Genomic DNA, 17,338 nt, shown 5'->3' with positions numbered 1-17,338 from the left:
TTCTCTGAAACCAGGCAGTGAAGAATGAGGCTGCTTTGTTTGCAGCAGTAAGTACAACCCATGGGTACACTGTGCTTCTGGCTCCTAAGAAAGACAGTTTCAAAGTCACTCAGACAAACACACATAAGAGAAAATTAAAAGTGAAATCAGCTAGGCCATCAGCTTTCCTCAAAAATCCTCAGTGGGTTGTGGATATGAATCAGAGCCCATACAAAGACAAAAACACACACACACATGTGTAGACACATATATTCATATACTTAGGGGTATGTATGCATGTGCGTACAATTTTAAAACTCTCTGGAAAATAATTTTTAAGGACAACTCAGAGTCTCTTAAATCTGGCAAATTGAAAAGTGCATACTCATAATCAGAAAATGATGGGAAAGGAGGATTATGATTTGAATTTAGATAAAGAACTGCTAAATAACTGTTGGGTCACAAGGTTTGTGTATACTCTTAGCTTCAGATATTCTTGGTTAAATACTAGGAGCCATAGGGTTGCTTGGGGTTTTTTTAAATAATAATTTCCCCTTCACAGCCAAGCAAGGAGATACCAAAGCCATAGCAAGCATTCCTCCATCTGCAGTGTCACCCCATGGCTTCAAAAACTTTGCTGATCCCATCAAGTTTGTGCTCTAAAAATAGCAGACCCCTTATTCCAGCTTACCTGTTCATTCCTGGAAAAGTATTTTTATCCTGGATGCTCAGGCACCGGGACACGCAGCACGGAGCGCCGCAGTGCAGCATGTCCCTGATGGAGGGAGACCTCCAGGAGGCACCCACAGCAGAGCAGCCTCTCTCCAGAGTCAGTGGCTGTCCTTGGATGTGGGTACCACCATGAGGATAGGCAATGCACGGTCAGCTTCCCCTGCTTTGGTGCCCACCTCCTTCAAATTCTTGTGTGCACAGGCCATTCCAGCTGGGTGGGTGCTCTGGGATCCTCTGTGCCTTGTCAAAATCTTCCTTTGTCCCTTTTGGTGAGGGCCATTCCTCTCCTGAGGGTTTCACAGCTTGGGCTATAACCCTCAGTTCCTTGAGGGTCTTGCCAAGGTCCAAGTCTGCCTCACACTGAACTGTCTCTGTACAGATTGTACTCCAGTCTAACCCAGTAGCTGTAGGGATGGCATCTGAAAGCTCTGCTGTAGGGATGGCATCTTAAAGCTCTGCCCTTGGATTAGTGGGATTTAGCTCCTGGGATCGGCCCCTGCAGAACAGCTCTTTAAATCTCTCTGCACCACAGCAGAGCTGGCTCCTGTTCTTGTGCTATTTAGGTTTGGGGTATGCAGAATATTTGAGTTTTGGATTCACCATTCTGCTGATGTGCCATGCTCCCCTTTTCGCTGTTGTTTTTGGGGCTTTTTTTGTACCCATCATGACATACACATGCATCAAAGTCTTCTTGGGGGTTGGACTAGATGACCTCTAGAGGTTTCTTCCAATACAAACTATTCTATTATTTAATGATTCTTGGTTATTTCTCTGGGTCCTGTATATACCTCCATAGAGCTGATCCTCCATTAAACCATTCCCAGGCACCTTCCTCCTGAACGTGGCAATACAATTATCATCCTGGAAAAGTTTCAAGTGTCTCCATGCTTGCCCTAGCTAGAAAGCCCCTTGCAATAATTTAGCTGAGGTCAGAGGCCCAGCATGTGTGGTCTAGAGGGAATAATTTGTAATTCAACTACATCATATAAATTATACACATCTCACTGGCATGAGTGCACGAGCAGTTCCTCATGACTAATGATTGAGGGAAGCCACAGAGTCTTTCGGATGCAGTGGGGAGAGCAGCTCTCACTGTTAATTTCATTCATTTGCTCCCATTCATTCATTTTCCTTGCACAGTCCAGATCCAGGGAGGTTCCTGGGCATGTGCTTCATTGAAGGCTGGTACAGCTTAAGATAGTTATCAGGGATTATAAAATAGCTTCATATTTGGAAAGTGCCTAAGACACACTTTAATGTCAAGCCTGAACTCAGAACACTGCTTTGTATGCTACCAGTGCATCAGGTTTTGACACCAGGTTTTACTCAAAAAATAACATTAAATAAAGTTTTTGCAGCTGGAAGTATTTTTTTTTTTTAATTTGAACTTATAAATTTGATTTATCCACATAGAGATATAACTATATTTCTATCCATATGTCATATGCTCACAGCTATCTTTCTGTATCAGCAATGGGGCTGCACAGTTTAATTCCACTTCAGGTCAACAGACTCAAAGTCTCCAGGAGAAGCTGCAAAACTCCAGTGACTCACTTCTAGAGGATGTTTGTTTATAGCATTCAAATCTCAGCAATGAAAGATTAAAAAATAATCTTGGCAGTCTATTCATTAGCATAATTACTCTGCCCTTAACACTTCATAGCAAAGTGGGTTGAGAACTTAATCACTGTCTCCATTTTCTTCTCCTTCTGTTTGTGGATGTAACAACCCTCCTTCCATTAGGTAATTGCTGTGGCAGTAATCCATCCTCCCCAGGAAAAGCTGGTTATCCCAAATGGTTCCAGCACATCTCTCCCGTGCTCAGGCTATCCAAGACTAGGGATAACACTCCTGCAGAGCAAGCTCAGGTACTGGCACTGCCTGATTGGTTTCACTAATAAACAAAAAAGGTAAATCAAGCAGCTGAGGCAAAAACCCCCAACTATTTATGTAACCCATCTGGCTGAAATAAACACTGAAGTTTAAAACCCTGCCTGTATTTCCAAACCTTGCTTTTTTCTCCCTCACATCTACAGCTTATCATTACTGCCACAACCACGCTAGAAAGCAAAGATTTCTTTGCAATGCTGTGTTATTTGCATAACATCAGATTAATTCCCAACACTCTTCAGTGCTCACTGAAGTGTGGAAGTGACACAACATTTCCTGTGGGACAGTTAAGCCACAGCTGTATTGCTTTGCTTTTAATTTTTAGAGCAGGAGAGGGTGCTCTAATCTCTCAGTCTGACCTCCTTCATCAGCCTGGCCAAGCAGCCTCCCAGGAGCTGCTGCTGCTCTGAGCTCTTCCAGCACCCTGGATACAAAACGTGTTTGGTAATGAATTGTACCAGAGGGTGCCACTCAATAAAGCTGATTTCTCTGGAAAATCTCTGCTGTCAGCAGCGACAGACAGGCAAAAGTCTTGATTCATGTTCTGCTCTCCCTGAAGAAAAGTCTCATATCTCAACTGATTATAGAGAAAATTGAGGGAGAGCAGTACAGCAACACTCACATTAGGTTTTCTTCACGTCCTCTGAGCCCTAATTAAAAACTACAACCTTGGAGGATCTACCGGGTTCCTATGTCTGTTATTCCAAGAGCTAATTACCCTCAACATTAAAAATACCCACTTAACATCGAGGGTGTCTGCCTTCAGCTTCCTGCAACTGCCTCTCACTCTGCCTTTGCCTGAGGGAAAAAACCCAACAAAACAGGAAGCACAATAAATATCACCTCCCTATAGACATTTGCACACCATAATTAGCTCACATCCCAGTCATTCTCTGGGCAAAATAAATCAACAGCTCGTTAAGACTCTTGCCATAGAGCATGCTCTCAGGATTTCATCCTTGCAATGCTCTTTTAACATTCATTTTTAATTTTCTTTCTTTTGGCTAAATTAAAAACAGTATCAATTAGTGAGCTTTACTCCTTAGTGCTGAATATAGGAGTCATGGCATCCTTCATCACCTATTCGATTTTTCTCTGCTGTAATTCTATAGCTTGCATGAGCACAGTTGCAGAACCACTGTTTTTAAGCCCTTCTCTGCTCTCCTTAGTGCAAGCATCTGCCTTCGAAGTGTGGTATAAATTTTTCTTCCCAGATGTTTACAAACACATCTGGTTCAGTAGGTGCTTTTCAAGTATTTCCATTTAATCAGAAGTCCAGACCAATTTGAAAGTTATCTGAATAATGATTTTTCTCTCTCTTCCAGGTGATATGATAGAATTATTGAACAGCACTGGGGGGAAAAAATCATATCCCAGAGGCTTCACTAGAAAACACTAACAAAGGAGAGTCCTCAACTACTATTTTATGTCAAAATATCAATTAATTTTTTTTTTTTTTTTCTATGATGCAGAGACATTGACTATATAACACTAATTTTCTCTTCAATATCACCGTTCAGTAGGATGACAGTTTGTAGGTATTCAGGAAGACAGCATCACCATTTGACCTTACATGCCAGAATTGTGACTTAACCACAAAAGTTACATAAAGTTTGACTAACAAGATTTATTTTCAGTGCAGCCTCATGGTCTGGCATTAGTAAACCTTCACCCTTTAATACTTCAGAAGTTCCTCTCCACTTTGTCCTTGCCATGACATTGAGTTTGCATGATGTCAACCCAACCTAAGCTCACTTTCTTGACTCTGCAGCACAGGAAGTATCTGATAGCCCATGGTTTTGGTGGGACTGGAATTTTTGGGCAGGATTGTCCTGCTGTGGCATATTATCCTGTTTGCAAGATGCAGTCAAGCATTTGGAAGCCCTTTTCCTCCAGATTATCTGGTTTGCATCAGAACACCAACAGGTCATCCCTGAATCCTGTAGAGTCAAGTTCAAATAAGTCCACTTTCCAAAAAAGGCTAGATTTATTTGATTTTCTTGGAAACAGAGTTTGCAATCTGATGTCTCTGGCACTGGCATTAGTGGAATACATGATGTTGCAGGTTTAGATAGTCAATATTAGAGCTGGCAGGAAAGAATCTCATAACACTGGATGAGATATTTCTACATGTATTTATTTAGGCATGAAAACCTGAGTGTTGAATTTGACAGCCTTCAAATTCACTCGTCTTCCAGGGGACATTTCCAAACCTTTTAGAATATGATTCAGCCTGAGAAGTGGCTACTGTTCATAATTTTTTTTTTTTTTTTTTTTTAATGAGGCTTACCAGGCAGGACTTTTAATGAGTAAGCTAAAGCCATCTGCTGAAGGAGATATCTTCCCTTGGGCAGGCAGGTGCTCAGCCATCTCCAGGAGAGCAGAGCCCATCACAGACAGTGGTGACTTGGGCAAACATCACTCCAAATGTCCCTTCCTTCCTCCTTCTTCCCCCCTTTATACACTGAGCATGATGTCACATCGCCTCGAATATCCCTTTGGTCAGCAGGGGTCACCTGTGCAGCCTGTGTCTCCTCCCCCCCTCCCAGGCACCCCCAGCTTCCCCACAAGCGTGGCAGTGTGAAAAGCAGAAAATGCCTTGGCTCTGTGCAAGCCCTGCTCAGCAGTAACAAAAACATCTCCATATTATCAGCTCTGTGTTCAGCACAAGTCCAAAACACAGCTCCATAACAGCTGCTGGGAAGAAAGTTAACTCCACCCCAGCCAAAACCAGCACACTCAGTGACAACTGCAATTGCACTGGTGGCCTCAACAGAAAACCTCAGGGGAGCAGCAAACCCACACAGAACTTGCAGAGTTCAGGAAGCTGGTCTTTTCTTGGATATTTAAAAAATAAATGGCTTAAATGAAGTGTGGCAAAAAAAAAATTCCCAAAACAAAACAAAAAGACAACACCAAAAAATATTGCTATAAATCTTCTGGCAGACCAAGAATGATGGGTTTTGGGTAGGCCTGCACACACTGAATGATAACAAGACTTCCAAATGCGTCAATGGACTCAAGGATTGTTGATGTTTTGCATGATGTCTTAGCCCATGCTATGCTGCAAATTTTCCCACAACCACATAATCTCACTGGAGCATTCATCAGATCCTGACAGATCTGATAACTGGCATTTATTCCTAAAATAAAGCCAGGAAATGACAGTGAGTTGCATTTTCTGTGCACGGGGGTGTTACAAACCCCATAGAGGAAATTACACCAGAACATCTTCTATCCCAATGGGTCTTTCCCAGCCTCTGGCATCTTTGGAAGCTTTAAGAAAATAGCCAGTTTTACAATATTTTCTAAATATCTGATCTTTCAAATGTCAGCTGGATAGACTTTTACTTGGATACAGAACCACAACACAGGCCACCCAGTATTGGTATTATACCTTCCTCCAGCTCTCATCTTGCCTATCAGAAAATTTATTCTTTGTTATCACAATACCCAGATATCTAGCCATAATTAGGAGCTACAGAAAATCCATAAATCAATTAATTAACTGATCAATTACTATGGAGCATGAGCTAGGTATGGTCTCAGCAGCCTGATGTCTTCATCTCTACTGCATCAGCTATGTATGTGTGTATGTGTGTATATATATGTATATATAGAATATATATACATATATAGAATCATAGAGTAGTTTCAGGTGGAAGGGACCTTCAAGACCATCTAGCTCCAACTCCCCTTCCATGGGCAGAGAACCTTCTAATAGATCAGGTTGGTAAAGTCCCATCCAACCCAGCCTTAAACACTTTCACAGCTTCTCTGGGCAACCCATGCCAGTACCTCACCACCCTCACAAGGGAAAACTGTCTTACCAACATCTAATCTCACCCTGCCCTCCATCAGTTTGAAGCCATTCCCCCTTGTCCTGTCTCTCCATGTCCTTGTCCCTCTCCAGCTCTCTTGTAGCCCCCTCAGGTACTGGAAGGGGCTCTAAGGGATCCCCAAACCCATCCCTTCTCCAGGTTGAACAACTCCAGCTCTCTCAGCCTGTCTCCACAGCAGAGGTGCTCCAGCCCTCTGAGCACCTTCATGGCCTCCTCTGGACTCTCTCCAACAGGTCTACATCCTTCTTATTTGTGTTTGTGTGTATACATATATATGTATATATATCCTCTGGGCTGCTCTCGCAGTGTCTGACAACAGCTTTGCATTGCATTGTGGCAGGAGAATCACCACCTTTCTCCACCCTGGTTCTGTTGACTCTCTCCAAAGCCCTCTCCCATGAAAAGCCTGTGCTCTGCCTCAGCCTTCCCACTAATCCCCTCTGTATCCACAGGGCTGGACCAGTGCCTGCTCAATTTGCTGGCATTTAACTGGCCCTGTTTCAGACTGACAGAAAAGCTAATCTGAAGGATTACTGGCATTTTAAAAAACTGTATTTAAAGCCTTTCTGACAACCCTCCCTCTCTAAAGGAAATATTTTCATCATTTCCAGAGCCTGGACAAAGCTTAATGAGGGTCAATGTGCCTGGTTTCAGAGAACACCTACTTTTTAGTGCCTGTTAATTGTCATTTATAAAGGCAACACTTGACATGACTATTTCCAGGGGACATTCTAACCTCATGGATGGTTGCAGATGGTTATTTGTAGTGCTGCTCAAACTTAGTTAACCCATCTAGAGTAACACATCTTTTAAACACATGCTTTAGCTCTTCAGCAAGACCAGAGATAACAGAGCAAAACACATCCCAGGTTCACTTTTCTTTGCCATCTGGGATTATTGAAGTAATCAGTCCTAACTGCCACCCAAAGAGCAATACCTGCAATTCAACTAACCACAGAAGGGAGAAAAAAATAGAATTACCAATTGTTCATATCTTCCTTCATGCCAACAGTGTGATTTTTTAAAATGGAATTGTAATTTAATGAAGATGTTGACAGAAGCAAGACAAAGGATAAACCTTGCTATGTTTCTAACATGCTGTCTGCAGGAGTCCCAAACAAGCCCCCAGGTATTAATCCCTTCATCTGAAACACACATATCCAGGCTAACACCTCACTAAGTCCCCATTACCTGCTGCTGCACAGCATGGAACGCTACAGCAGGGCAAGTGAGGAATGCCCTCAGAGAGAAGGAGAGGAAAAGAGATCAAAACTGTTGGTGGAAATAAGCACTGACCCAGAAGACAGACAGGCATTTTTAAATACCAGCAGCCTGCTGTGTCCTGGTACAGGTTTTCCAGGTGGCCATCATGAAGGGTGACTTCCATAGCAGTGAGAGAAATAAACAGCATGTTCCTCATGGAAAAGAAAAGCCTTCAGAGAAATTTGACTTTCTAAGCACGTCTGTGGCTGAAAACCAGGACATTAACAGTTGGGGATCAGCACAGCATCACTGCATTTCATGGAACAATTTATTTCAGACACGATGAAGAAAGGAAGAGTCCCAAGAGCTGCAGCTCATCTCTTCTGGTGCCCATTTAAGGGAATTGATAATATCTATGTCTCTTTGGATGTGAAAGTGTCTCTGCTGATTAAAATTCCCTGACGACCTACATCTCCTAAGCCGATAATGATAAGCCTCTCAGCCTGACGGTGTGTTGCTCTAATACCTCCAGTGGTGCTGTGGATGAGGGGCAGACACGAGGCACAGGCAGTCATTCTGCAAGCCAGAATGGAAATCTTGAATGCTCAGAGCCACGGGAGAAAAATGCATCCAGGTCTGGGAAAGCAGCAAAACTGCTGCCCTGGGAACCAGCAGGCTTGCCATGGGCAGATCAGCGGCACAAATGTCTGCAGGTATTTGTAGAGAGAACTGCAGGGGGATTTATCAGAGGAGGGTCAGAAAAGCCCTGTCCTAAACTGTCCATGGCTCTCATAGACTGCTTCCAACTTTCCATGGTTCCAGCTTCATTGTCCTTTTCCTCCCATTACAGATCAAGAGGTTCCATAAGCATCTGAGCCCAGACTCCAGCCCTTGCCAGGGCAGTTCTCATTTGTCCTCTCAAACCACGTCAGAGTGTCTTTGTGAGGCTTGCAGTGGTCAAAGGTGGGCAAAACTGAGCAGTATAATGAGAAAGCACCTCCCCAGTTTCTAGGACTGCCTCCTTCTCAGATGGATTTAGTAGGAGAAAGGCACTGGGGAGGACAGCTTGTCTTTTCCACTAGCACTGCCAGCATCACGCTGTGAAATAGGGACACAGTCCTTGCCTCCTTTTTTCTATCACCTTACCTTCTGCAGCTGTCTCTAAAGCAGACTGTGTGGTCTTGTACAATAAGGCACTGGAACCTGGGTTACCTTTTCCTGTGTTTTAAAAGGCACAAAACCTGACCAGGCCTGCACCTGGATCAACATCGCTCTGGGTGACTGAAATACCCAGTGCATAATGCAGCAGGTGCAGCAAAGAGCGCTCACTTCTGCTTCTTCCCTAAGACCGTGGGTATATGTGCAAGCCATGTTTTACCCCATCTTGAGTAAATTTATGCCACTTTTCCCGAGCACTAGACTTGTTTAGATGAGGATCTGCCAAATGATTTCCTTTCTGGTTGACTGGGAGGAGGGGTGTTGAGCAGGAGTGTAAATATGCCAGCAGTATTCCATCTGTGTGATATATATGGTATCTATGTCATATATAATGTAAATATCAGTGTAAATATTCCATCAGCTTTCAGCTGGTGAGGAGTGAAGATGTTCATCTACAGCAGTATCCAGCTCTGGTTCTGGTCCTATCCCAAGCTCTGAGCATTATCCTCTGAGTGGAAAGGCCAAGGAGAAATTCTCCTGGGCCAGGAGGAATCTCAATACAGTAAAGTATGTAAGCATACTAAAGTAAAGTGTGTAAGGATATGCTTAACTGTAAGAATCAGCATTTTGCACATTAGCTCAGCTCCATGTATTGGATCTGGGCTGGGAAAGGCTTTAGTTGTCTCCCTGGGGTTTTCTGGTGGCTATTTCCCAAGTAACAAGCTAGAGGGCAAGAGGAAATGGCCTCAGTTTGTGCCAGGGAAGGTTTAGATTGGATAGCAGGAAAGAATTCTTCCCTGGAAGAGTTGTCAAGTCCTGGAACAGGCTGCCCAGGGAAGTGGTGGGGTCAGATCCCTGGAGGTGTTCAAATGCATGTAGTTGTGGCACTTGGGTACATGGTGTGCTTGGCAGAGCCAGGTTAATGATTGGACTTGATGCTCTTTGAGGGCTTCTCTAAGCCTAACAATTCTGTGATTCTATTCTAGTTTCTAAACATTCCTGGGCCATGAGATGCAGCAGAGATGGTTATGTGGGTACAGTGTGAACAGAGTTCTTCTCAGTATACCTAGGCAGGTCAAAAGAGGTGGAGGGTACCCCAGGAAGTGAAAAAAACTTGTTTCAGGCTGTTGTGCTTTGTCATAAGCTTTTTCTAAGTCCAGAGGCAAATTATTTCACCCACCCAGCAAAGATAAATATGACTGTCAGCCTTGAACAAACCATCTTGTATCAATTAACAGGCTCTTCTTCTCATTCATCATCTGTGTTTCTTCTTCCTTGTGTTTACCACATTGACTATAGGCAGAAGAATATTCACCTTTAATTGCCTGGTCCAGCTGCCATCCTCAGCTGCTGGCTGCTTTGCCAAAGCCCCAACACAGGAGTAGTTAGAGCAAACCCAGTGTGTCTGAGCCTTGTGGCCAGCTGTCCTACATGCTTCTGCAATTCACAGCCCCCAGCCAGGAGCATGTGACATGTTGGACCCTACCTTTCATCTCAATTGGCCTCAAGCAGCACAGTGGTTGCCTAAAGTGGCTCTGACTTTGAGGGGGGTTTATTTGTGCTCCTTCTTCCTTGGTTTTGCAAGGAGAAGATCAAAACAACCTGACATCTGGTTGCACTTAGCTGCTGTGCCGGTTTATGTCATGCCTTTCTTCCCCAGTCTTTATTTTCTTTATTAATCACCTCTGAGCCAACATAGCTGACACACGCTCTACTGACACTCTGCATAGCCCACAAGAGAGCGCTCCTTCGCTGGCAGACTGCACATTTCCCAACTGGTTAGACTGGAAAGCAATTCAGCTGGGGTAGTTTGATCCCTGGGCTCCCCTCTAATCCCCTGCTCATGCTCAAATACCACCAAAACCAGCGTCCTGGGAATCAGACACGGTGCATCATCATCGGGTATGCCAGAGAGGGATTTTTTTTCCAGGAAAGAGATTTGTGCAGGGTACAACCACTTGCAAGAAAAACAAGAGAGCATGACAAGGGAGGGGATTTCTGTTATCCCAGTCACACATTTTTCCATGTGTAAGTGTGACTTGCTAGTTCATCATCCAGACTAAACCGTCACTAGCAGGATTTTGATCCTTAGGCCAAGTTGAAACCAGTGCTGGTAAAACATATTTCACTGTCCTCAGCCTTCCTTCTCATATTCCTATCCAAAAAAGCCTTGGTTTTTCCACTAAGTCACTGAACACAGTTTGTTTCTCCAATTAAGCAGTGAGCTGCTCTGGAGAGAAAAGTGTCAAGCCTCTCTCAGCACTCATTTTAATTAAGTTTCCCCTCTTGGTGAACGTCTGAGTATGACAAACAATCCAGAGGACTCCCTAAATGCCAAGCCTATAACCACTCCTGATTTTATGTCATTATGAGGATTTTTTCCTTCTCAGACGATCACTGGGTCTCATGGAGCTGTGAGCGCAACAGTCCTGGCACTAATCAGCAAGTCAGAGCTGCAGCCCCCCTGCACCACACCCTGCAGCTGCAAAGCAATGCTGTGAAAACACTTAATGAAGCATGATGCCTGAAAAACACCTCGCTCATTCCTCCAGGGAACGGGAATGCCCTAAACCATGGCTAGAGTGGTGGCTGGGGGAGGATGGCTCAGTCTGCCTGGTGTCCTGCGTGTGTTGCACATGCCTCTGTGTCAGACAGCAGTGGAGCCTGTGATCCGTGCTCCTGGTGCACTGGAGAGGGCAAGAAGGTCTGTCTTCTTCAGAGCATTGTAACCAGGACATTGTGGTGGTAAGGTAAGCCCCTGCTATAAAACTGGGGAAGATGAGGGGCACCGCACCCAGCAGTGGGTCCTGGAGCTGGCCTGGGCTTCATCTCTTTGGGTAAACACCAATAGCCATTGGTTCAGAAGCCAGGTCCTCCAAAAATGCCTTGGACATTGAGTTTGTTCCTCCTTTCCCAACATCCATTGAATTTTCCTCCCAGAACAGCCCTTTAGCTGTAAGAAATCCCCTCCCAGCTGTGCCTGTCGGCAGATGTGTCCCTTACAGTGTCGCTGGTGGGATTTGAACCCTCCAGCTGATGCCAGGCTGTGTTTCCATGTCCACAGGCTAACTGAGCTGCCATGTAAGTGAGTGTTTTTGGAGCCATCAGAGAGCTGGAAAGTAGCTTAGCTCCTGCTAACACATTGGAGAAGCTGGGTAGCCCCATTCAGCTCCACTCCCAGATATATAGTGACATACATGATGTCCTCTGGGTCTAAAACATCCACATGGTGTCAGACAAGCTTTAGGTAGGAATTACAAGCTCTGCTGGGCATTCACTGCCCTAAGACCATCTTCTGTCCCACACATGAGTGGTCTCACACATCAGCTCTCATTCCCTAATGCCTTCTGACCTCCCCAGGGTGTCCCACCTGGCCTGCCATTGACATCTAAAGGAGCCAGTGGTCTCTCAAAGGCTATGTCACACCTACACTCAGCACCGTGCCCAGAGAAGCTGCAGGTGCCCCATCCCTGGAAGCGTTCAAGGCCAAGTTGGGTGGGAGTCTGAGCAACCTGGTCTAGTGGAAGGTGTTGTTGCTGTTGGGCAGAGGGACTGGAACTAAAGGGTCTTTTAGGTCTCTTCCAACCCAAAACATTCTATGATTCTACAAAGCACAGCCTCAAATGGGAAAACCAGAGAGGGTTGGCTCAGCTGTGGGTGGGACATGGCAAAGCCTCTGGGTCCCTGTGCATTGGGATGCTCAGCCTGGTGTCCAGCCAGGGAGAGTAACCAGCTACAATGCTCATATACCAAGAGAAACGCTACATTCATAGAAGCAGGGGTAAAAATGAGAGATTTCTTCTGCAAATTACCGCTGCAAGCACACTCTATGTGTTTCAGAAGGATCATCTTCAGATTTTACTGAAAACAATGTTGAAAAAAAAGGGTGGAAATGCTAATTGCTGAGTTTTTGATGGCATAGGGTTCAACACTCTATTTTGCTCTAATTACTCTAATTTTCTAATTTCTTGTTCATACAGTGCTTTAACTTGTCCTTTCAAAGCTGAGGGCCCAGTATGTGCATGGTAATTGGTGTTTGGATACTGCCCTAAGGTGAGGATGTGACATAGCTTAGCTGACCATGAAGAGGGGTTTAAAAGGAAACCCTACCACATACTACCTCGAGTGGATAGAGCTAATGGAGTACAAGTTAATCAAGTTAATCAAGTTAGTACAACTTAATCTCCTTGAGATGGTGGCTCCAGGTCCAAGCACACACAGGCATGTGGGTACTGCTGTATCTGAGCAATCAGGGATGTAGTAGGAGGGGTTGCTTTGGGTCAGCATTCAACTTTGAAGTCTTCCAGAAAAGTTCAAACATCCTCTAGCGAAGAAATTCTGTCTCTCAGAACTCTGCTTAGACTTCCTTTAACTCATAAAGAACCTTCCGCCTGCAATTCCCCCCTACTCAGCAGGGAGACATTGGGATGGGGTACTGGGGCCTGGCTCCTTCCCTGCCATGACCCAAGGTATGGAAATGAATACACCCCTTCAACTGGGTGATAAAAAAGGGGGATTAAAACACCTCCAGCCATGTCTGTAATGTGTACACAATACCTCCTCAACTCTCATGATTTTTGTGAAGAAAAAAACATGAAAATGATGAGACACTCCATTGCTATGGCAACAGAAGCCATTGAATTATGGGTGCATGTAGTCAAGTCAAAATTATCATGGAAATGCATTTGTGTCTCCAGCTCACTGTTTATACAGGTCTTTTCCCACTGGTGTTTCCGTTCTGTGCTATTCCAGGGACAGAACACAAAAGGTTGTCTCCACTCCCTGGCCAGAGGGCATGGTCTCCCACAAGGCTTTTATGTATCTTTATCAACATTCTGTGTTTCTGAGGTCTTGTAAAATATACACCTCTCCCCCATGGTTTGTTTAGTGCTAACCCCTGCTATTTCATTGCCTGGCAGAAAAACAGATAAACAGAAGAAAGGCGACTAATTCCCCTGAGTGGATCTGTGCTGATCCTGAAGGAGCTTTCAGCCAGGAATACAGAAAGGATTGTGCTCTCCTGTGAGCTCACTTTTGCAGTAGGGGAAAGGACCATGTTAAAGGATCTGTTTTGCACAAAACTTGTCCAACCCTCACCCCTGGAGCTGAACCCTCCAGCTGGGTGGACATATTTATTTACAGCATCCATTTCATCACAAGGAAGCCTTGTTCCAGGGAAGAAGACACATTGTTCCAGGAAAACAAACCCTTGACACTAAGCAGTGACTAAGCAAAGATGAGGTGTAGTAATGAAGGAGGACAAAGTTCATTGCTAACCAGATTTCAGCTTGCATGGTCACAGTGTCAAAACCTGCAATTATCACTTTGTTTAGTTCAGGGGGAAATGAGGACAGAGAACTGATTCCATATAAGTCTATAATGATGAAGGAAACTAAGCAGCAGCAGCTACACAGTGGTGGCTTAGACTTCCATGGTATGTGAATTTGATGCCTGAGGGCAAACACATCAGACTGAGGTTTTGGGGTGTTTTTGAAGGTAAAAATCATGGCTCAGGCTTACTACCAACATTGGGGTTTCCTTGGGAGCTTGAACATGTCACACTCTGGATGTAGGAAATAAGGGAAGAAGGAAGAAACAGAGCTGGAAGAAGGGGAGAGATAACTGTCCTGGCATTGCTGTCTTGGACAAAATCTGAGCAGTACTATTTGGCCTCAGAGATGAAGAATATTCCTTAGTAGAACAGATGAAACAACATAGTCCAAAGAGATTGTTAGAAAAACAGCAAGGATATGGCACATCTTCCCAGAAGATTATAGAAAATTCAAAATTAAAATTCAGCAGAAAAGCCCAATCCCACAAGAACTGGAAACTCATAAAGCAAGAAGGCAGATAGAAACAATGACATGAACATATGTAGGAACCAGGCCCTGATTATCTTTTTCAATTTACTCTTTTTCCTGTATGAGAGGATGGATTTCCATTTAACATTGGTTAAAGTGGGTCATATCTCTAAAGAGCAAAGGACAAATGCCTATTCCTGGCTATCATTGCCCCATGCTGAGAGTTGTTTTGCAGACTTTCTAAACCTCTGCAGCAATTTGTTATGAAGTGAACACTTATGCTTAACTTTTAAGCAGCATAGATCTTCATATAACTCTATAATATATGCAGGGGATCATTAAATTTTTATTGTGCAATTCTGGAGGGGGAAAAAACCAAACTGAAAACAAAAAACAAGCTAGCAAGCGAAATTTTGAATATAAATGGGGTATGTTTACTTAGCGTGATATTTTTACTAGAGATGAAACAGAGGTGTTTTGGAGCTGTTTGCCCAAAAGAAATTTAAAACAGGCTTGTGTAAGAGGAAGAAGGTGAAATCCCAGAAGCCTCTGTTGATATCCTTGAAGCATAACTTTCCAGATGCTTCTAATAAGCCTCAAGGTACATAATGAATACAGTTCTGCAATAACACCATTGGCAGTATTAGAAAGCCTCATCAGTTTTGGTCTGATGCATTTTCCTATGGATACAGGGGGCAGAAGGCACAGCATAACAGCAGTAATGGAGAACAGAGTTGGAAACAGATGGCAGTGATTGGAGCTCACGTCAAGTATTGAGCAATGCGAAGGTTCGGCAGGATTGGATTTGGCTTTGCGGCTTGGCCCATTTTAAAGAGAGCCATTGTTTGCAAAGATTCAGTGTGGGATTAGATTTCCAAACTCTTCAAAGTCTGAGGGATGCTTGGATAGAAAACAAAGGTCTGGGCTATTTGCTAAATAATAATAACAGCAGCTTCTGGTTGCTATGTTTGATCCAAATATTTCCTTGGAAACAAAGCTCAGTAGCAGCTTTTGCCAAGTCAGATGAAGCTGGTTTGAAAGCAAAATCCAAATATAAATAACAATAATCATTTGGAAGGGAAGAAGGTTATCAAAATCCCAGTTAGATAATCTGCAGAGGAATTTATTTACCTGGGCTGCTCTTAGGATCATCATCTGTACCACCACGAGTGGTGCAGAGAAAGGGGAGATTATCCACGGGCAATGAATGGACTTCTGACAAAGCTCCTGGTGTCATGTTTAAAACAAGCAGGAGCTGCACGTTTCTTTTTCACTTGGTGCACAGAAATCTGCTTCTAGACAGCATAAAAACCCCCGTGTGTCTGTGGCAGCTGCACACAAAGTGTAGCCCATATTCAAACTCCAGCTCAGGAGGTCTTTAAACAACTGCTAAAAGCTGAGGTCTGGTAGGAAAGGTTCACTTTTTCTTTATCCATTGCACCTTATCCTACAGGTTCTTGACATGTCAGAGAAAGGATGACTTGACCCAGAAAAAACTTTCTTGCGTTTTATTCCAAGTTTCCAAATTTCTCTCATTCCCAAAAATCATCACCCAAATCGCTACTATAATATGAAGAAATTAAGAGTGTTTAGCTGTGATAAAAACTTATAAGTGATGAATGCAATGTCCTTAGAGCTGCCATTCCAGACAATATGTGTCATTCTGTGTCCCAGCAGTGAATGTCTGAAAATTCTGCCAAAATGAAGCAGCCTGGGAAGTTATGACCCCGATGAGCAACTGCCAAGACCTGGGAGGATGACTCCATGGTTAATAGATGTAGCAATAATTTTTTTAATTACTGGCTTCCTTTATGAGTCTGACTCCACAATATAGTTCATACTTTTGAAAAGAGTATTGTTCAAATGTAAGAAAGAAAGAGTGAGCAAGCCTTTCTTCAGCTGCAATAAAAAATGACATCTTGGTGTGATTGGCAGATGACTAGTCAAGATAAGCTCTGGTTCACTCTACTAGACTCTCACATCCCCAAATAAACCCACACAATTCTCACTTTTGTCTCCTTAGGTCATCTGCCAGTGTAGTTTATCCTATTTTGCATGCCAAGTTGTCTTGTGCCCAATTAGAAACTGGCATAATCAATGATTATTATTAATGATGGCCACATGTTTCCATTAGGAAACAAATTATATTGTCTGCCATAGAATGAAGTTGCTGTTTCAATGTTTGTTCCTATTTCAGCTTGAGGGCTTACACAGATGTGTTTGCAGCTGCACAACCACCTCTTCCAAGGTACACAATGGAAATCTTGTACCCAGGTTCAGTGTCTTTCATCCAATCACAGGACTGACTTTTTAAAGTTTCATTGAGCATCTCCTGGGCTAAGGAGAAGTCTGAGTCAGGACAGAAATGATGAGTCCAGCTGCAATAATAAGTGCAAGGGGAAAGTATTTTCTCTCAGGAGAGAAGGACTTGAACAATGTTCTCAAGAAGGCTGCTAATACACAGAAACATGTATGATCAAATTTTCCCACTTCAGCACACCATGGCATCATAAAGGGTATGAAATTCATCCCTTTACCACTGTTAAAAGCAAGATCTGAGATAAAGCAGCACATATATCAGTTGTGCTTTTTAAGGGCTCACTGCTGGTTCTTCCCGTTAATGTGGCACTTAACTTAAATGTTCCTGCAATTCAGTAGTAAAGGAGACACTTATTTCCTGGTTTTGGCTAAGAAAGAAGTAGAAATACCTGGTGCATTAGATAGTTCATAGCA

General features: G+C 43.6%; 1 protein-coding gene across 1 annotated transcript in view; it reads right to left on the bottom strand.

Moving 5' to 3' along the window:
- GUCY2F (guanylate cyclase 2F, retinal) overlaps positions 1-17,338 on the bottom strand; it is a 94,882-nt gene that overhangs the window by 35,176 nt on the left and 42,368 nt on the right. Inside the window, 1 exon segment of the mRNA XM_041461933.1 lies at positions 671-821. Within this exon segment, the coding sequence (XP_041317867.1) occupies positions 671-821 (151 nt within the window).

This window comes from Pyrgilauda ruficollis, unplaced genomic scaffold (genome assembly GCF_017590135.1).
Source record: "Pyrgilauda ruficollis isolate IOZ18807 unplaced genomic scaffold, ASM1759013v1 scaffold158, whole genome shotgun sequence".
Lineage (NCBI taxonomy): Eukaryota > Metazoa > Chordata > Aves > Passeriformes > Passeridae > Pyrgilauda > Pyrgilauda ruficollis.
The sequence above is the reverse complement of the archived record's forward strand: the minus strand, read 5'-3'. Positions and strand labels throughout refer to the sequence as shown.